A 19932-nucleotide genomic window follows, 5' to 3' on the forward strand; every position below is an offset into this window, starting at 1 on the left:
CACCATATTAAACGAGAGATGCCTCAACAATGCCAAATTGGTCAACGACAGTTATCTAGCTTACTCGTCTAAAAAACCATATCATAATCATTCATGCCATACATCAAGTTGTCTGCACAGGTACGCAAGGTTTTTTCTGCCAGAATTTCTACTTTTCACTTGGTCAAAGTGACAATGCTTAGGCGTAAACGAAGTATTTTTCTTGTTTGAAAAAAAAAACAAAAAAAACAAAATTTGGGTTCATACTCTTCTAACTGATAGTGGCGTTTTACACCCCATCTGTTTCAGAGTTCCAGCAGTGCACCCACAGAAACAAGTGTTCCCCTATAATCAAAAGTCCCCTTTGTGTCATCAATTAACCGAACTGAGAAAGTTACAATTTGAAAACAGATTGCTGTCAGTCTTTTGTTTGATGTGAAACTGGAAATAACTAACTACTTTCATTCTGAACTCCCGGATCAAGTGTTTTAATCTAACCAGTTTTATGGTATTTTTGAGTGATCATCGGTTTTATTTATTGACAATGAATGCATATAACCAGATAACCAATAATGTTTTCGCATACAACCGAAATAACAGGCAAAAGAATCGGACACCATCAAGGTTGTACGTTACGAAGGCAGTATTTATTACGCCTCAGCAGAGAATTTTCGCCAGTCGGTTTTTCAGAAGTCTGGAATGGATCCTGCAAAAATATTCGCCAAGCTGCAGAAAGTTCGCGCAAAACTCGATAGGTTGGCTAAACATGACGGAGCTGAACAAACGAAATTATCTCCAGCAGTGATAGACCGTATCGCATCCACTGAACCGAGAAAATTAGGTAAGAACACGTTAAATTTTTGGGTGCATCTCGTTTGTTTGAAAAAAACTAACAGGTTTTGAATTACGATAAACAGTTCATGCGTGTCATCAAATTTTACACTATACTACGCGCTGAAAAATGATTCAATATATCGTGGCTCCGGAAACTCGTGGACACACTTTAGGCAACAAATCATCATGAGGTGTCTTCTGAGTGATAAGGCAGTAATTGTAACTTATCTATCCCTCTCTTCACAAAGAATATTATGGAGATAGACAGTATGAACTTCATTACCCCCTAAAACATTGCGCATTAGCGTACCTTTGTCGGTAGTGATTTCGCTTTGACATGTGGAGCCTTCGTGACCTTCACGATCACTGCATCTTCAATAACTAAATAGTTCCAAACATTTTAGGCTATTTCACATCAACAAAACGCATGTTTGTAGTCAATGAATTCTTGATAAACACACCGAAACTCCTAGTATGTTCACAATCCACCGATTGATTCCCAAAATGACCTCTTTGATCAGACTTTGAAAAAAAGAAAACGTCTGGTAGCTGACTGCAGACATATCTTATCTCCACTTATGGGTTCTCATTACTGCAATATAACTAAGCAAACAACACATTCCCACATACTTTCACAAAATTATTGGTGAATGATAGGATAGCGTCTCCCAGGAAACTCAACAATTTTCGAGATAATCCAGAAACATGATGGAGTCCTGAGTTACCAATAATTCGACTCTTAATTCTATAAGTGTAACACCAGGATCGCTCTGATTACTAGTCTCATAGGAGTAGAGCGGATCGAAACAGGTAGGTTTTGTGACAGGCACTTCTTATCAGCCCCAAACGGAGCTATCCACAAGATTTTGGCACATGCTTTGACTGTAATAAAAGCCTGCCAAAAACATTCGGTTCCACTTATGAATCAGAATTTTGAAAAAAAACATCATTCTAGTAACTCAAGCAATATGGCAGAATAATGGACATTTACGGACGCACAAAAAGCCATGTTTACAAGATGCATTCAATTCTGGACATGATAAACCACTAGACATGAATACTGTATCTTGAAGTTCAAAAGTTACCGACTGAAGATGCCTGGGATGAAGGAACTATTCAAGAACCGCTCTACTCAAAAAATTATGAATTTTGTCATTTCTATCACAGCAGACTACGTGTTCGACCAGTGTATGCTTCTTCAAAGTTTTCATTAGTTAGATTTCTCCGGCAACTTTGAAAAACACCGTCATTAGTTGGTGATTTCAAAACCAGTCCCTACTTTTCAGCCGAGCCTTGTTGAAGCCGTAGATTTGAAATAAACGCCTTGCTTCCTATTTGTGATCTTAATACAACTCTGACAGGCATCGCAGCCATTTGTTTGCGCTTTTGCAAAACATTTTGTCATTATGCGGTGAAAGAATATGACAAAACAACGATTAACTTATAATAGTAACTTTTACCCGTCTAAAATGCTATGGACTCACATATTTAGAGGTTTTCCTGCCTCTTCTTGACCAGCTGGCTTTTAGTCCGTTTACCGAGTAATTCGTAAACTTCAGGGATGTTGTCCTCAAATTCACTAGTGTTAGTCAGTCCGTTTTTTGTGCCAGAAGCACTCTAGTTTACTTGCTAATACCATTGCTGTGCCATTGGATATTGTCCCTTCCGTAACTACTGGCTATAGATTCAGGTAATTTTTTCTTGTCGTTTTGGTGTAGTATAAGCTTATCCGGTAAAGGTGAACATTTTGTCGAGTCCTCGGGCAAAATGAGAGCAAAAATACGGTCGATTATATCATGTGTGTTCAAAAGTCATTTCAAATACTGACCTGAACCCATGAGATTGTAGCCAGGTGCATGGCGCTGTTTTCCTTTTAATGTTAAAAGTACAGAGATGGGGACAATATGCTATGACAGAGTAAAGTTTACGATCGCTTATCAGCATGGGGCATCATACCCTCGCTAAACCCCATGCTCGAGTCAACGTTGTTGCTTGTCGTGTACGGCAGTAGAGCAAGTACCTCAACCCATCACTCAGCCATATTTGAACTCTCTTTGCAATCCGGTCACTTCCTGTTTTCACTATAAATACAACACAACTTTGTGGTTAGTAAATCTCCTACAAAACTAGTCAGGCCGAACACTTCTTGTACACACACTTCCTGGAACTATCCCTTCTATCCTTCCTCATTCAGCTATTTGACAGAGCGATTTCCCCGTCTACTCGGAAACATTTATCCACAGAATGCTCGCTTGAACGGATAAGTCCTTCGCTGGGTTCATGCCACATTCATTAGCATACCGTTTAGTACCATCATCTGAACATCGGCAAACTTTCATGCGCGTTTTCTCAGACTCAGGGTTGTGGACTGAGTCAGTAAAAATAGAACAACGATGACGACGCTTTTTCCGGTTCACTGTTGGTAGGAGAACTGATTCCAATTCCTAAGTGATGATCCAGACCCGTCTAACGGTAATTCATTACTGGTCAGGATTGAACCACTTTATGTGAGTTAGGCGATCTAGTGAAACTGTAGCGACCCGGTCACCCACACACTTGACTGTTCAACTCAGCCGCTCACTGGATCGCGAGGCTTGTCTTTTTTCTCATACGCTACAACTACTCCTCTTCCAGCGAAAGAGAAAAATAGGTACGGGAGACATCCAACAGCATCGAGTGAGCATGGTCGAATCGGTAGTACGAAGTGGGAAATGTACCGATGTGTGAGGGAGTATGGCGAAGTGTCTTTGGTCGTTGATATTATAGACAAAGTCTTGTCCATGAACGTATGTCTTTGTTCATATTCGCCACAAGAAACGTTGAATAAAAAGTTTCAGAGATAAATGTCCATCGGTGTTGAAATGTAGTGTAGACCATGAGAAAAAACTTGCCAGCGTATTGCTGATGGAGTGAGTGGACGCATGAAGTAGTTCCAGAATGATGGAAGATGGACAGACGCGGCATTGATATTTAGCTGAGGTAATAGGGGGGTTGGTGACTGAGCCGTAGGTGTCAGACATGAATAGAAATATGAATATATGGGAGTCCAACTGAAAAATTGTCAGGATTTACCTGAGTTCACAAACGTCGGGCTCGCCAATTATTAGTGCACAGGTGATGATATCCACATACAAATTAGGTGTATGCACTAATAAAAGTCACGTCGGGCTCACCAGTTATTAGTGCACAGGTAGTAATGGTCATAATACAAATCAGGTGAATGTGCACTAATACAAGTTTTTGTACGGTTGCGACACGTATGAAAATAAATATAGTGCGAGGATGGGAGCAAGTCAAAAAGGGAACTTATCGGATGCGAGAGTCCCTTGGTGGAAGTCCGGACGGCGGGAACGTGTTTTTCTCCGCAGTTCGACTGCTACACGTACTTCATGGTTGTCCGTGGACTTGTGGAGAGGTTGACGTCCTGCTCCCTGCGCGCGCGCGAGTCTGTGTGTGTTGACTGGGTTTGGTTTCTCTTTATGTAGGTCCCAGTGCGTATACGTGGGCGCGTCGGCACATGAGTGGTTGCTACGCTGACTAGGCGGTGCAGACAATCGATGTCCGATGAGTCAGCTTAATGCGACGTGTTTGTGCGTATGAGAAAAAAGACAAGCCTCGCGATCCAGTGAGCGGCTGAGTTGAACAGTCAAGTGTGTGGGTGACCGGGTCGCTACAACACCTTTTTGAGGACACAGAATCCAACCGTATCAAGCCACGTGATGCGACAAATATTCCCTGACGCTGTCCATCCAATGAGTAGAGTTTCGCTATACTGCGCAGCGTATCGCCCTCAAAGTTCTGGTTCTTGTTCTTGAAGAGCCGTGCTATCTGATCTTTTGAGTGCAATACATATTTGTGACCCACAGACAAAGATACGCGGGTTCGAAACGGAAAACCCGTCGAACACATAATCATACGCATCATCACCGTCACTGACAGCAATATATCAGCTGTCCCAGAGAGTGGGCGAGAGTGAATCATTCCATGCCCACACTTTAGGTTATCAATCGATACCATAATGGTCGTCTACTCTGATGAAGTATGATTGTGTACCAGAATGCGAAAATCAGGGTCTGTGCCAAGTTGATTTTCAAAGACTGCAGAATGAATTCGGTATACTTGATCATAGGAGCTGCGCCTGCTGAGGTAGTGTGGGCGTTCCAAAAAGACGACCCATATCAAAGGTGAAATTAAAAGCCCGTGTTTTTGAGACCGGTGGTAGATTCACCGCATGTGATATAGATAACATCGTGCTTCAACAATACTCTCCAGGAGGTCTTTGGGCTTGTCAGAGAGCTTAATAGGACGAACCGGTGGAAATTCACGAAACTCATCGCGATCAGCATCTTCATCACCGCATCACTGTGCTGAACTTGTATATTCCCATTAGTAGTCGTTTCGCTATGCGCGGTGGTAGCCGGAACCTATGTCTACTTCCAATCGTTACTTTCGCAACTGCACAGTTGGTGGGGAACGTTCAGAACCAAAGGGTGCAATCGTTTGCAACGGGGTACACATGACTGGCACATTATAAACCTGGTTACATTAGCCAAGGGTCCGAATGCATACCATCCAAGTGATGTGAAATAGGCAGACCAAATGGGCTGTTTCGCTACTGCCTGCAGATCCGTCATTGTCACATAACAGGGGCCTCACAAGTTTGACAGGTACGAAGCAACGTAGCTGACTGAACGGATGAGTTGACATTCTTGTTCGGTTTCTATAAGGCTTCTTCAGCTGTCAGAACCCTACGAGCTTTAGTTCAATTAGAACATCTGGATTCCTTACCGATTCTTGCAATGCCTGCCTTAGAAATAAGGTTACTACGCTTTGGACCATCAATGGACTCTCTGTATGGGCTTGGTAGAACGTGAACGTTCAAAGAGACAGATTGGATTTTTGACCGTCAATCAAGCCAATACTCTAGCTGAATGTCCCGATTATCTAACATTGTTGAAGCTATTCGTAATCTGGCCTAGATATTGTGTACATTCAAAGTAATGGGCTTAAATTGCACAACTTATGTTGACGACGACGTATGTTTGGGGCGTTCTTTGGAGTGCAAAAGCCTTCTTTTTTCATGAAGGAATAATGTATCCCGATACGCCATGAAATGCACCATTCTTGACCATAAAGTAACAAGACGAGATACGTGCTAAACCGTAGAGTGATTCGATCCACAAATTTACGGAATGCTGTTTGTAGGTATATCTACTCACATTCACGTTAATTAGTCGTGGTTGGCTTCGTGCTACCAAGAGTTCAATGCCACCGCCTAGCTGTTTGTTTTGTGTGCGTCTCTGCAGACTCTTTGCATCTGCAACAATTTTTTTCTGGATGTATACCACGGTAAGCATTCATGGCCAACTTTTGCTCCTTTGCAATGGGAAGTCACAGTGTTTTTTATTGTCTGATTTCAGAAGAGGATAAGTTCAGCATACCTATTGAACCCCCCAGCCCAGAGCCTTCACAAGGTTCTTACCAGAAACTGTCGAATAAGTTATGCGCTCTGCAAAACCGCTGTACACTGCAGCATCTCATTCTGGACTGTTCTTGCTGGAATTTCATTGATTTTGTTGGTGCGGAAGAATTGCAACAAGTGAGTAGTAGAAAGCTTTCTGCCTTTTCGTCAACTCTTGGCTCATGCAACCCATGCCTTTCTTTGTGAAATAACTTATGCATTGGTCTTCAGCACAAAGACTAGCAGCCCATTTGAAGATGTTTGAACTCAAGTTCTTGAAACTGCAATCCGCAATCGTCTCCATTTGGTCTACTATGATGATTCTTTAGAAAACATTAACGTGTGCATATTTAGAAGAGTTTAAATAACTTTTTGGGTTTTTAATCCTACTTGAATTCGGGTTCGAAGTGGGCTAACGAAGAATAATCAGTCATGGAGTAGGGGGCTGAAAGCTCGGATACATCACTATACCGAGTTTGGGTCGACGAAACACTTAATTGATCGTCAGTAAATCGTCCTTCTGAGAGAAATTGAGAGCAGTTACTTAGATTGACCACTATTATTCTATTCAGTTAATTTGCCAACTTACATCTATTGTCATACGCATGAGATGATATATGCATACCTTTAATAAGGTGCTCACTAGGGTGTAAATTTTGCACCCAATGTAGCCCTTACCCAGTCGACTGGACGAAGGTAGGGATAAAATTAAGCAGGCCTCTTGACTGCTGATTGTCTGTTCAAACTAGTCACAGGAAAATCGATTGAACCGATCGAATGGAATTTGCTACGGTGAAACATAAGACGATGGATTTGGTGTTTTACTTGCTTAGTACTGCTTCATATGTCTGACCCAGGACCTAGTGGCAGGATCGTCCCATAGTGTCGACCGGACCTGGCTTCATCGGCAAGCTGCTTCAATCCCGTTTAATAACAGCTGGGTCATATCCCGGCTTTCAACTTTCATCTCGGGTGATAGTATCATCCTAAATTGCCAACAGAAATTGTATTAGCTTCGCGCAGTACATTTCCGAATTATTCTAGGCAACATTCATGAACAAGCTCGTATGGCATCTACACCGAATACTGTACAGTCTCCAGATATGCTGAGGAAAACAGAGATTAAGAGCCCCTAACAATACGGATGTCACCGCATGAGATGAATCGGATTTCATGTGCCTATGTTACAAACAGCTAGGCAGTCGCTCTGTACATGCGAAACATCGTGGATATGCTGTTTTCGGAAAGGCTCTGGGGGCTCTGTTCAGTAGCATGGATCTTGGTTATCATTCGCGATTCAACAGCTGATGTTTTCGCTCAAAATACCACTTGGCGTGGTTACTAAGAGCAGGTGTTTGAATGTGACAGGTTTGACAGTGATAATCGGACCATCTGATAAAAGGTCACCTTTCCGATATCTCCTTGTCAGCCTCAACTGGACGCAGGTGACTTACCATGTCTGAAAGAGGTAACATTTCCACGCCTCGTTTCCATGCCTCGAAAAACGATTCAATAACTGTCCTGTTTGTATCAGTCGTCTGACCCTCTGTCAGAAATTTACAGTCAAGTAGCGCGATTTATGCTTGAAACCTCCTGGGCAGACAAATCACATAGGTCGTTCGTGAATCTCTTCGCCTGCTCGTCTTGCGTTCGGGGCGTCGGGCAAACGAATCATATTGCTCAAATGCGAACGCCAGCGCCTGTTTAGACATGATAATTTAGGTGCACCCAGCGTGCGCGGTGGAGTAGTCGTACCACGATCACCTCGCATCTCAAATGTCCAGAGCTGCCTAGCTAGTTAGTGGTTCAAGGAAGTTCGTGAATAGCATGCTATCTGGATGGTGTCATCTCCCGTGACTACGCTGATGGCTTCACATGTACTTTTCTAATTCACTAACTTCAGCTAGCGAATCAATCGCAAAAGCTGACTGGCTCGTATCAGATAGCGTCGCCTGTTATCTGAAGGACTGGACCAAAATCAGAATGGCCCAAATATTCGTTTTCCTTCTTTCTCTTCCATAGCAAAGTGCACTTGATCATCCGTTCATCCGGTTGAAATTCATGCCACCGGAACAAGATTGTGGCTGGTGAATGTATTAAGCCAAAATTCGCCGTAAAAGTCCCAGTGAATAAAGAACAGATATAATGTGGTATGATGTGATGTCAGTTGGGTTGGGAAATTTTCGGGAAGTTCACGGGTGCCATCATATTCCGTTTGTACATGAATACTGCTCATTTTCGATGCTTTGGAGTAACGTTACTTCCTTCGGGAACCAGAAAACTTGTTCGTGCAGCGATTACATGCCCACTCATTCAATTGCTTCGTTAAGGACAAGGCACAATGGTACACATCATAAACGAGATATTCAGTTGAGTCTATCGTGAAAACCGAATTGATTTGCAAATTAGTGTGTTTCTCGGGGATCGCGCCTACTTGATGAGTCTCAAGAAGGGCGAAACCGGTCAGGGGCTGTCGAGGAGTTTTCAGCAACCTGGTGAGTAGTGTCCTTTATGAAAATTGGTACATTTTCTTTTTACAGACAAACCAAGTGCATATTACCTTGTAAAGTCATCATTCATTTACTGATGCAAGCACAAGCTTGATCTTCGTTTAATACATCCGATAAATTATTGCATCAAGGTTCGGGTAAACTCAGGTGAAAATGTAAAACGTTCATATGCACTGTGAGAAGCTTGTGCGCTTTTTAGTCTACTGTCTTGTTGTAAGCGTACTCCTGTCTAGCTACATCCACAATTTCTAATTCTTTTATGGACAGCTCGTCAGTGATTATCAGAAACTTGGTGTGACGGTGTCTCTTTGTGGTATGTCAGGTAAGTTTACTTCATTTTTGAAAGTTGCTTATTCAGATGAAATTAGTTTTAACGAACGGCTTGTGCGCCGTAGGCGCACTAATATTAGTGGAAATTTTGAGATCATAACCCAGTGAGGACTTTGGAACCGCAGGAGTTTCCTTCCTCCTCGGGAATGTTACATTGAAGTCTACAGTACGCGCGTTCTGCACTCCGTTGTGACTTTCCTCCTGAATACTACACAGAGGTGGCGAAACGCTGATCACACCTCAAAACCATCTCCTAATTCATTCCATATCTCAATAGCGTCACACTGCAGAACAGCGCCCATCCCATGTTCAAATACGAATGTTCACTGGACGGTAACAAAGTTGCCTAAAAACAAGAGCCCACTTGTCAGCATCGCAGCCAAGACCCTCACACATTTGAGACAAGTTTCTGATGTCGTTTTCGATCAGCTTAGAAGGTCGATGACATCATATTTTGTGTGATTTCTTAGGAAGACTGTGCAGTAGGAATACTCAAGGTAGGGAAAAAGCAAAAATTCGTGCAGCATTTTAAAGGAGACATATGTAACAGCGTGTAAAGATGGATGCCAATTTGTATGATGATCCCTGGATAGAGGCAAGATGGAAATACTATAAAGTCAAAAGCAGCAACATCTCAGAGACAAATAACACTTGGAGTTTTGTTATGACTATCCTTGAAGTAAGGAGAATAAAATCGTGCCGGAAAAACTTGCGATAGAAAAGCACACTTGGAACCACAAGTTACAAAATTACCCCTGGAACTGGTTCACTATCGTACTTTACTGCGTCTATAAAGAGAACATCTGTTCTTAATTGTTAACAATTGCTTCTGAAGTTGAATCAACATTGTGAGGTTGTCGGTCTCATATTTTATCAGTAGGCGGTGCCAATATGCAAGGAAATGCGATGTCACACTTGTAGACTCATGCCTCGGACTTCTGAAATCTGTCCGTTAAAAGCAAACAGCTGATTACACTGGTGTGACATGACACGCACCAGAAATCATTCCCCACCCACTCGCAATCGTCTTAACTCAGACGTGAAAGTCCATAAGCACTGGAAGGCAACAATATCATCATCCCCGTGTTTGAATCTTGAAATAAAGCTTTTGGATAATGGACCAAATACGACGGTAAGTAAATATGGATAATGGATCGCCTCTTGTCAATTTGTGCGTACCTCCAGCACATCTAAGACGTTTAAACCGTTCAGCTTTAGCACCATTTTCGTACCTCTCTGCCATGTCACTCAAAGAAAGCACGAAGACTGAGAAACCACTAGTGTGCTTAAGCCTAGACGTGATCAGTCAAAATGCCGGGGTTAGGCTTGGCCTACAACCTCTCGGTCACTAAGTGATCTACTTTGACACCCTCCAAGAATTTTCCCTAGGAATAAAAGGCGACTTCCTCTAGTATATCACGTGACTAACTACACTGAGTCAAAACCAGCTGCAAAATGAAAGGATTAATAAATATTTACCATTAAAAATGGGAATTTTTCACATTTAACACAATGACTTGTGCGATGAGCGCATGCCGGCCATTCTTCATGGACATGGTGGAGAGATGGTGTAAAACTTCATTTCAACGCCTTATCCAAATTTGCCCGTTTTTTGCTTTTTTTAAGGTAAGTGACTTGTTTACTCCCCCTTACTTTTGTGTTTTATCGCGTTCAACTCGATTTTCATTCTAGATACTCTTATCAGTCTATTGTTGCGGAACGAGAAACTGACGGTCGAAGTTCCATTCTATCCATCCATTCACGATGCCATGTTGAAGTGTCAAAGCCAACTGGTGGACAAAAGCGAACACCAACGGAACCTGCAAAAAGATTTTGTACGAAACCTATCAAATGTGATGGTGTCCACGCCAGACTGTGATGCCCAAACAGACAGCCTAAATGAAGATGAACCCGGTCCAAATTTTCAAAGCGGAATCTGCAGATGATGTGAATAAAAATGAATATTTTATGGTATAAAACAGTGTTTTTTTAATGAAAACAAGCAGCATATAAAGATTTTTTCATCTAACTGATGTATTTCATTACAGCCTTGATCCAATAAACTTGCTATATTTATCGAACATTCAGTGATTTCCTCGAGCGACTTTTTTCAACAACATTCATTCATTGATTTATCGAGCTTGGCTTCTACAGGCGTAGTATTGGGAGAGTAAGCTAACAAAAAATCTGACGCGCCATGAGGTCAATTTCGAGCACGCCTACTACAATGGAATTAGCATCTTTCCGAAAAATAAGACAAAATCATGAAACCTTAGTATTATGCCAAACAAATCCAAGTGTTTTTCTAGACACAGGGATTGCAACAGATTAGCCAACACACTCGAAAAATATGAGCAGTGATGGCGACTCACCGAATTGGTCAGAAATCGGGTACGATTTTCTCTCAGTCATCCTCACACGCCGTAAGTGACGTGCCGAAAAACGCAGACACCAAGTACATTTTAGCTCCCTAGAATGTTGGAGCGGTGTTATGATTGACCATGTGACTTATGCCAGCCAAGTAATCGATCGCTGTGCTAGTAACAGCTGGCTATCAGCTAAGACGAGTTATCTTCCCTGATCATCTTGCATAACCGCCGCTTGGTAGGCCCCATCACATCCTGCTGTACAGGTAAGTAAAGGAGTGGACTACCATGTGTAGGAATGGACCAGGAGCTTATCTTTGAGATGTAGAAGGTAACACTTGAGTAGATGCAAACCACATTTAGTGAAGCTGCACAAAAGGTTTGTCGGAATGAGCAATCTAGCTGCCAAATCTAATGGTCAGTGGCCAAATCTCCTTCGAAAGGGTGAGTGAAGAATTCTGATTTCACTTTGAACATCATGGGCTTCATGTGTTCTTAGCTGCGGTAATCATTCTCACAAACCATGCATATTAGCGACTGTACTTTGGTCTGAATTTCACTTTGAGAGCAGCAACAGCAGGTTGTGCATGAGGCAGCAGTTATGCAAGATAATAAAAGAAGATAACCTGTTCTGTCAGACAGCCATATCAATGAAGGCTGTTACTAGCGCGGTGAATGTTCAGTTGGTTAACACGAGTGATGCACCTAGTCCTAACTGCTTGTAGAATGCTGTAGAAAGAGCCTACGCACCTACCCAGAGCCGTCCAGAATCACTGTTTAGCCACAGCTGGAGTGCTGGCGGTTGGGTCGTTTAACATGTGTCCGTGAACTCAGAGAGTATTCGCATGCGCGATGAGAAATTCCTGGTTTACCCATCGGACGGTTAAACCCAGTTGATAGGTTTTTCCAAGTTTTTGCGGAACATAAAAGCAAGATCAGACCGTAACAATTTGAAGATGGCGGTTAACAGCGCAAGGTGAGAATGGCAAGTCCGAGTGGCCTGGCTGTCACGTGATGAGAGAATGCGAATTGTATAAAACAACAACCTGGAACAATGAGACTGGATAAGTACGAATATCTTAGTACTCGGGCAGCCCGTTGTGTATTAAGGCCGAAAACCAATGCTAAGACTGCGTTGCGTTAAGCTGTTTAGCTACAAACGCTTGAGTTGAAATTATGAAGTTCGAAAATTCGCAATGGCAGCCTGCATCACAGGATTGGAGTTTAGGTTAAAACTTGGAGACTCACTGGAATCATCGATGGAGGGGAGCCAGGTGAAAATTTTCCTTCGGGGGTGAGGCAATGGAAACACATGAAGCCGAACAAGAATTGCACGTGGCCGCTTAATTTGTGGGCAGAACAAACTGAAAATATAGCGGCGGTGGATGCAGTCAGTGAAGTTGACACTTCCGTGAAGTTTCGCCCAGGTGAAATTTTCCTTCGGGGGTGAGGCAATGGAAACACATGAAGCCGAACAAGAATTGCACGTGGCCGCTTAATTTGTGGGCAGAACAAACTGAAAATATAGCGGCGGTGGATGCAGTCAGTGAAGTTGACACTTCCGTGAAGTTTCGCTTGGGTTTCTCAAACAGAACTAAAACTTTGGTCAGTTACTTCAACGAATTTTTCTTTCGTGAGTGTACTCTTTCTATTGCAGAAACCCAAAGTGAAGAGAGCACAACCGACTAGCAGCATTGCCTATGATTCAAACAGGGCAAAATAGGTTGATGAGAGTTTGAAACAGTCACTCAGATGCCCGCAGTCTGTCGAAGAGTCATGGTCATAGAACCTACATTATCATTCCTTTGGTGCTTGATGTTACCCAAGAGGTAGCTTCTTCTCAACTAGTGTGAAGCTTTTCACCTAGTGACCCAAAGGCTCATCCCGGAATCCGCCCAAAACAGGCTCAGAATATCGTTCTCAGTGGGGTCACTTTTAGCCCAGCAGCTCTCAGTAAACATGCTGAGAATGCTTACAAACTCACTCACTCGAGTAATGTTGAAATCCGCAGCACTAATCAGGCACAAGATTTAGGCAGTAACGTGCAGCATGTAGAAAAAGTAATTTTTCCAAGTTACGTTGGCGGCAGAACAAGGACAGGCAAAGCCAGAGAGCTATGGAACTGGATAAGCCGCTGTCGACTGATTATTGCTTCAAAATCTGTTTGTGATCTAGAGTCGAACGGCCATTACACTTCGCACAATGGTTTTATCGGACATGGGTGCAGCGACGCCGAAAACCGAAGTTTAAGTCGCCAAAACTACAGGTCATTCGAAGTAGGGAATTTCCTAGAGAGTTCTTCTAGCCAGACTATCCTATCTGTTCGTTTTAATGAAAGGATTTTAAAGGTCAACGAAACTACCAATTTGTACGCTGTTGTCAACGAAAGAAGGGACCCTTTTCTTCTGAGAAGCTACACATGAAGAAGCACGAACTAATCGGTCACATGTTATCAGAGAAGAATTCAAACTTCTCATATGCATATGTTCATTAGAAACTAAAAATTCTCAGGCCTCCTCTTGAACTTGTATGGACATTCAACGGCTATTACATTACAGTAAATGAACACTGCAAAGCATATAGATAATTTCCGTGATATACTTCGCCTGCGTGTGTGTCACCGACGTACTATTTGACTTCGTTGGGCCGGCCCAACAGCGGGTCCCGTCGACATGTTTTCGCGTTTGTGATGCCATTTGGGAAGCTAGGCAAAGTTTACTTTTTGATCCTCGACGGTCGTGAATTGTTTAACTTTGCTCTTGACGGTTAGTAACGATAAACGGACCCTTCCACCGACTCATCAACTTCAGCGACCCCAATCCACGCCTCCCCGAAATCTAACGATCCTTCCACTCGACCTTCTCGCCTCTGGGTAATGGTGATGCCTTCCTACCTAGCGTTTTCTGTCTTATCCTTCCCTAAACAGTGGCCAAGTTTCTTTGAGTTCTTCTTCCATATCTATTCCAGCTCCTCCAATGACGAGTATGTTATGGGCGACAAAGCAATCTCCTGATCAATCCGCAGGCGTGGTTGTCGACCGTATATCAACTTCCCTGTGGTTTGATAAAACGACACTTGATGTGCTGTCAACACCATCGGCAAGTTAACTTTTCAGTCACCTCCCCTGACCGTCAGTCACTCTCTGATCGTTTGATTATCGTGTTCGGTTCGGCCGTCTTTTTGCGGGTGGTAGGGTGCTGTCCTTAGCCACTTGATACCCAGTGCTCAAGCAGTTTCAAAACTCTTCGCTCGCATTGTGAGCCGTTAGGGTCATTCTTGGTACCCCGTGGTTGTCTGCGACGTGGTGCATTAATGCTCCATTGAGAGGTGTCACCCGATGACTAGGTACTACTGCCGTTCCTACATTAATGCTTGAGAGGTGTCACCCGATGACTAGGTACTACTGCCGTTCCTACACAGGTGTTCTGTCATCAATAAGATATAATTATTTTCACTCATTGTTTCCAGAGTGGGGCCCATGGCGTCAACAGCTCATGACTCGCCAACCTCTGATACAGGGGTATATTTCATGGGATAAGTTGCTCTTATCGTATTTCTTTTCATCAGTGGGTACAGCTTATAGGTCTTTACATTATCCATCATCTTACTTCTCATCCCTGGCCTGTAGGCCTTTTGCGGAAGTCGGTCGTATAACGTGGTGCATCCTCTGTGTGCAATCTTATGACATTCAACGATCAGCTTCCGTCTCAAGACGCGAGGTGATACGGTTAGTACAACGGTGGAGTTCCAGGGTATTAAGTCAGCTTTGCTCAGGCCCACCCTATTGAACTGATTCTGAAACATCTCTAGATTTCTTTCTTTTCATTCTCAACATTCCTGTCTTCCAAAAAGTGGCTGCAACCCTCCAAGTTACGTGATCCCGCCGCTGTATTTGCACTAACCTTCCAGAATCCGATCAGTCTTCGGTATCTGCAGTCAGTCGGCCAGGTGGCCCTCCCATCCTGGTATCAGCTTCCGAAGACGCGAGGTGATACGGTTAGTACAACGGTGGAGTTCCAGGGTATTAAGTCAGCTTTGCTCAGGCCCACCCTATTGAACTGATTCTGAAACATCTCTAGATTTCTTTCTTTTCATTCTCAACATTCCTGTCTTCCAAAAAGTGGCTGCAACCCTCCAAGTTACGTGATCCCGCCGCTGTATTTGCACTAACCTTCCAGAATCCGATCAGTCTTCGGTATCTGCAGTCAGTCGGCCAGGTGGCCCTCCCATCCTGGTACGTGCCGGAGCTCGAAGTTGTGCTCTTATAACCTGGGTGCATGAGGATCTCCGGTGGTTGTGAGCCGATCGAGAGGCTTTTGATCGGTCTTGACAAGGAATATTTGTCCCATCAAGCATGGCATCCGCTGATCCAGGGCCAGAAAAATTGCCCAACATTCCTTCCCTGTGGTTTAGTACTCCGTTAGTCAAAACACTGCTGGCAAATTTGATTTTCAAATTTCTCCCTGGCCGCTAGGTTTATGCAACAATAAATATCTTTTCGACCCCGGGCATTCTGACACTTTCAGAAACCTCATTCAATTACCCCCTAATTTGATTTTGACGCGGTAGGTCGCATGGTGAAGCAGCAACCGTGTTGATTTCCCTGGCAAACCGACTGTAGTATGCTGCTCGTTCGAGAAACTGCCGTGGGAATGCTCTAAATTGATGGCCCTGCGGCCCTTGATCTTTACCAGTTTTTCCTGTAGTGGGCTAACCCCTTCGTGACCCACTTTATACCCGACAGCGTAGCCAGACCAGAAGCCAGCTATGGCTTGGCTTCATTGATCCGCAGACCAGCCCTTCGGCGGCCTTTAGGTGAACTGCATGCTTTGGTTGCAAATTTCTGTATAAAACAATATCGTCCCCGTTCGTTAGACGAGGCGTCAAGAACCGGAATGTGAATGCTTCCCCCGGCAAACAAAATGGCATCCGTCTGAATCGACATTGGACGTCCTCATCCGTGGTTTCCGTTTTCTCCCAGTCAACCGGCCCGGTAGCCAAATGCCAGTATCGGAACGCAAGTCACACCGTGAACTAAACTACTAAAGCGGATGGAAAACTTTCGCAACCGAGGTACAGCTACAACCCAGTTAACAAACGGTTCATTCGCCGGAAATCCACGCGAAATCAGAATCCCTTGTTCGCTTTCCTCACGAGCAGCTTCACAAGTTGATCGCATTCACTGTTTGCTTTTACCGATTATGCCATCTATCGACATTTCTTGAGCCTGTTTATGGACCTCCTTCCGTAGATAGAGCGGGAGCTGGCGGGGGCTGCAAGTTCAAAAGCGAGCGAACCTCGTTTTTGATCCATAAGCAGGACCAATTGACAATCAGTCAATTTTCGTTCGGTGTCCACCGTGCTTGCGTGCACGGTTAGCATTCAGGTTTGTTCTCTTCCTGCCTCAACGACACCCCTCCTCTTGTATTACTTAGTAACACCTACCACCTTCCTTCTATCTTGATAGCGTCCTGAAAAATAGTCCGCGTACCAGCACTTATCAGAACCCTCCAAGTGAAAGAGAAGTAATCCAAAGAGTTATTAAAAACTGGCGGTCGGATGTGGTGACGTTGATTCTTCCAATGGCCAAGCACACGACAGTTCTTTCATAGGCTTATACAAGCGTTACTCAACGATTCTGTCTTCACAGCTGCGAGCTTTTCGGTTAGTTCATCTACTCTGGTCTGCAGGTCCTCCACCAGCGAATCACCCCACTTCTGTGACTACAACATGGCCTGTGGCGCCCTGACAGATTCCTGTGTGTGATGCACCAGCTCCCTTACACTCAAATAACCAGTTGGTCTTGCCAACAGCAACCGGGCACTAAGCACCGGCTGCACACCTTTGTAGAAATGGTGAGAAAGCAGTTGCTGGCGCGATACTTCGTGAAGTCGTAGCAAACGCTTTCAGGCTGGAGATAGACGCCTTCGGCTTGCACCTCATTCCTATCCAAGCCGTCTTTAACCTTCCCGTAGCAACTCGGTGGTCAGCCGGTGTGCCGAACTCCATTGTAAGAGATTCCCTCATGGTTCTGAGATTAAGTAAGCATACGCACTATTGAACGCAGCAAATTTGAAGCCGGAAATATCTATATTATGCAGTCGTAAATTCATTTTCCCGGACCTGTTCCTCAGGATTGAAGGACCTTGTGCGTCTTTAAATGTGTACTCAATGAGTGTAGCCGTAGGGAAGATCTGGTGTGCGTGCGGTGACTAGGCGCCAAACGTGCCCATTTGGGGCAGTAAATCTTAGGTTCGCTCCACTTCTGCTTCCCGATACTGATGCCTCTAAATACAACATGATTACATCAATTTTTGCTTACCCTATGCTTTGGATTCTCGCTTATTCTTCTCACACGTGTCCCTTATTCACCTTCCTACAAGGGCGATCCCGTTTAAAACCGGTATATCCGTGTACGTGTGAGTGTACGCAGCAGACCTACTTACCTGCACATGTTCATCTCCTGCTGAGCTGCCTTAACTTATTCTGTCATGAGTTACCTGAGATGGCCTATGTGGTTGGAGCACCAATTTGCTGACCGGAAGGTACGTGGATCGAATCCTATCTCCGCCTCTCGACTTCCCCTGTCTATGCTCTGGCAACCTGGCAGTATCCCAGCCCTCGTGGTTCCTTCGGGTGGCATGGCATCTAGGCACCGGAAGGATGCTACAGCTGAACGCTTTCTTTCTTTATACCTGTGATGACGCCAGCTATCAGAACCACGAGACTGTCGCCGGAAGAGAAAGCCACAGCTCGCACTATAGATCCGACGTTATGATCGCCTTTGTTTGGTCTGTAGAACTTGACGCTGCCCCGAGCTGATCCTTGACAGACTTATGTAGATGCTGGCTCCAATAACGTGAACAGCTGGTGCTCATTGGACGATTTTACTTACCCTCGTATTGGTAGTACCATAAAATTTCCAAGCCAATCCTCGTTCTTGGTATTTGAAGTCGCCTAACCGTATCGGAAATCTCAACAGACTCCTATTACTTTAATAAAAACAACAGTTTTGTTGGAGATATTTTGTTCCACGTAGATTGTCAGCTTCCGAGCGTACGTTTGTGAAGAGACTTCTCCGTGACATTTAGCTAAAAAGAGGCTCACATACGTGAGACACGCCTAAAACCGTGATGTTTTCTTCTCGGCACGATGAAGCCCGTGGCTTCAAGATTGCTTCGTCTCGTTGCCACGGGAACAAATATTATTGGCCCGGAGGTCGGTATTCGCACAGTGGAATTGAATTTTCGAAGGGTACGACATATGCTTTTGGACAAAAAGAAACAGGAAATTGTGTTCGAGATACGAGTCCAGTCTTGCCAGCCCAATGTAGGCATCCCGGGGTATCAGCGATTCTAGGAAGTTATTCCACTGGACTTTGTCCGCCAGATGTATGGTTACTTCAGTGGACAATAAAATTTGGTGGGATTGAAAGATATGAATGGGATGGTTTTCGGTTTGGGCACATACACAACAAAATCCAATATTTTGGCGCAAAATGTTTTATTCCACTCGCAAAGCTTTTGAAGCTGAGATCATTGTGCGGATAATGGACAGCCTTTGACCCATATCCAAGTAACGTACATTGCTGCGATAACAGCACCCCCTTTTTCCAAGTATTCAATAGACCCTAAAATTCCGTCGTCCAATCAATCAATGCGCCTTGCCTGACCGTTCACATTTGTCCTTTCTGATTGGCCTTTTCGGCAGTTAACCATCCCAAATATACTAAGTCTTCCCCTTTGGCAAGCCGTGCCCGAACTGATTAGGAACTTCAAGCTCCTCCTGAAGATCTTCTTTATCCCATTCTGTGCCTAATACTGCACACGCTGTGTTCAGACTTACTATCCCTCTATCTACTCATGCACCCGCAGTGAAAATTACCTCAAATCGCCCCCGTGTACACACCCAGTTAACCCTGCTGCATGTCCTACCACTGTTGGCTCCCGACCACACAGTTAGTGTCAGCAGCTACCTAATTGGCACAATTGACTGAAATGGAACATATTGATAATGTCAACAACACAATCAATTGGCTGGAATTAAAACAGCAGTTGCCGAAAGCCTGAGCCGCTGGACAAAGCTTGTCCTGATTGCGTCAAGTATCTCGAAAATCCTCCTATGAGTGCAACTCATCATTTGAAACAGAGGAAAGTGTTGTTCCACGTATATTTCAACAAGAACCTAATAAATAATCATCACTGTCAGCTGTTAAAACGGCGTACTTGTCGTACAGTAGTTGGAGCTGACGCAGTCCCGTTCACCGATGGTTTGTGTGGATGAGATAGGCAGTCGCGCATTGGAGGCGGAAGCTAATACATCGGTGCGAAAATACAGCACTTTCGGTGGAGTATTAAGTGAAAAGATGGATGATGGAGTTATGTATTGAAGGCAATGGCTTAGATGCACGAGTGCCATTGAGAGCGAGCGTGGGGCATGTCTTTATTATTAT

The 19932-nt window shown here is 44.0% G+C and overlaps 1 protein-coding gene across 1 annotated transcript in view; it reads left to right on the top strand.

The window, feature by feature from the left end:
* Window positions 1–11225, top strand: part of T265_15387 (hypothetical protein) — a gene marked incomplete at both ends in the record, with an annotated part of 40604 nt that extends 29379 nt beyond the window's left edge. The window contains 4 exons of the mRNA XM_009177869.1: window positions 580–820; window positions 6234–6412; window positions 9052–9106; window positions 10807–11225. Coding sequence (XP_009176133.1) covers window positions 580–820; window positions 6234–6412; window positions 9052–9106; window positions 10807–11060 — 729 coding nt within the window. The remainder of the gene's footprint in view (window positions 1–579; window positions 821–6233; window positions 6413–9051; window positions 9107–10806) is intronic.
* Between the last annotated feature and the right edge of the window lie 8707 nt (window positions 11226–19932).

The sequence above is a fragment of the Opisthorchis viverrini genome (assembly GCF_000715545.1).
Source record: "Opisthorchis viverrini unplaced genomic scaffold opera_v5_464, whole genome shotgun sequence".
Classification (NCBI taxonomy): domain Eukaryota; kingdom Metazoa; phylum Platyhelminthes; class Trematoda; order Opisthorchiida; family Opisthorchiidae; genus Opisthorchis; species Opisthorchis viverrini.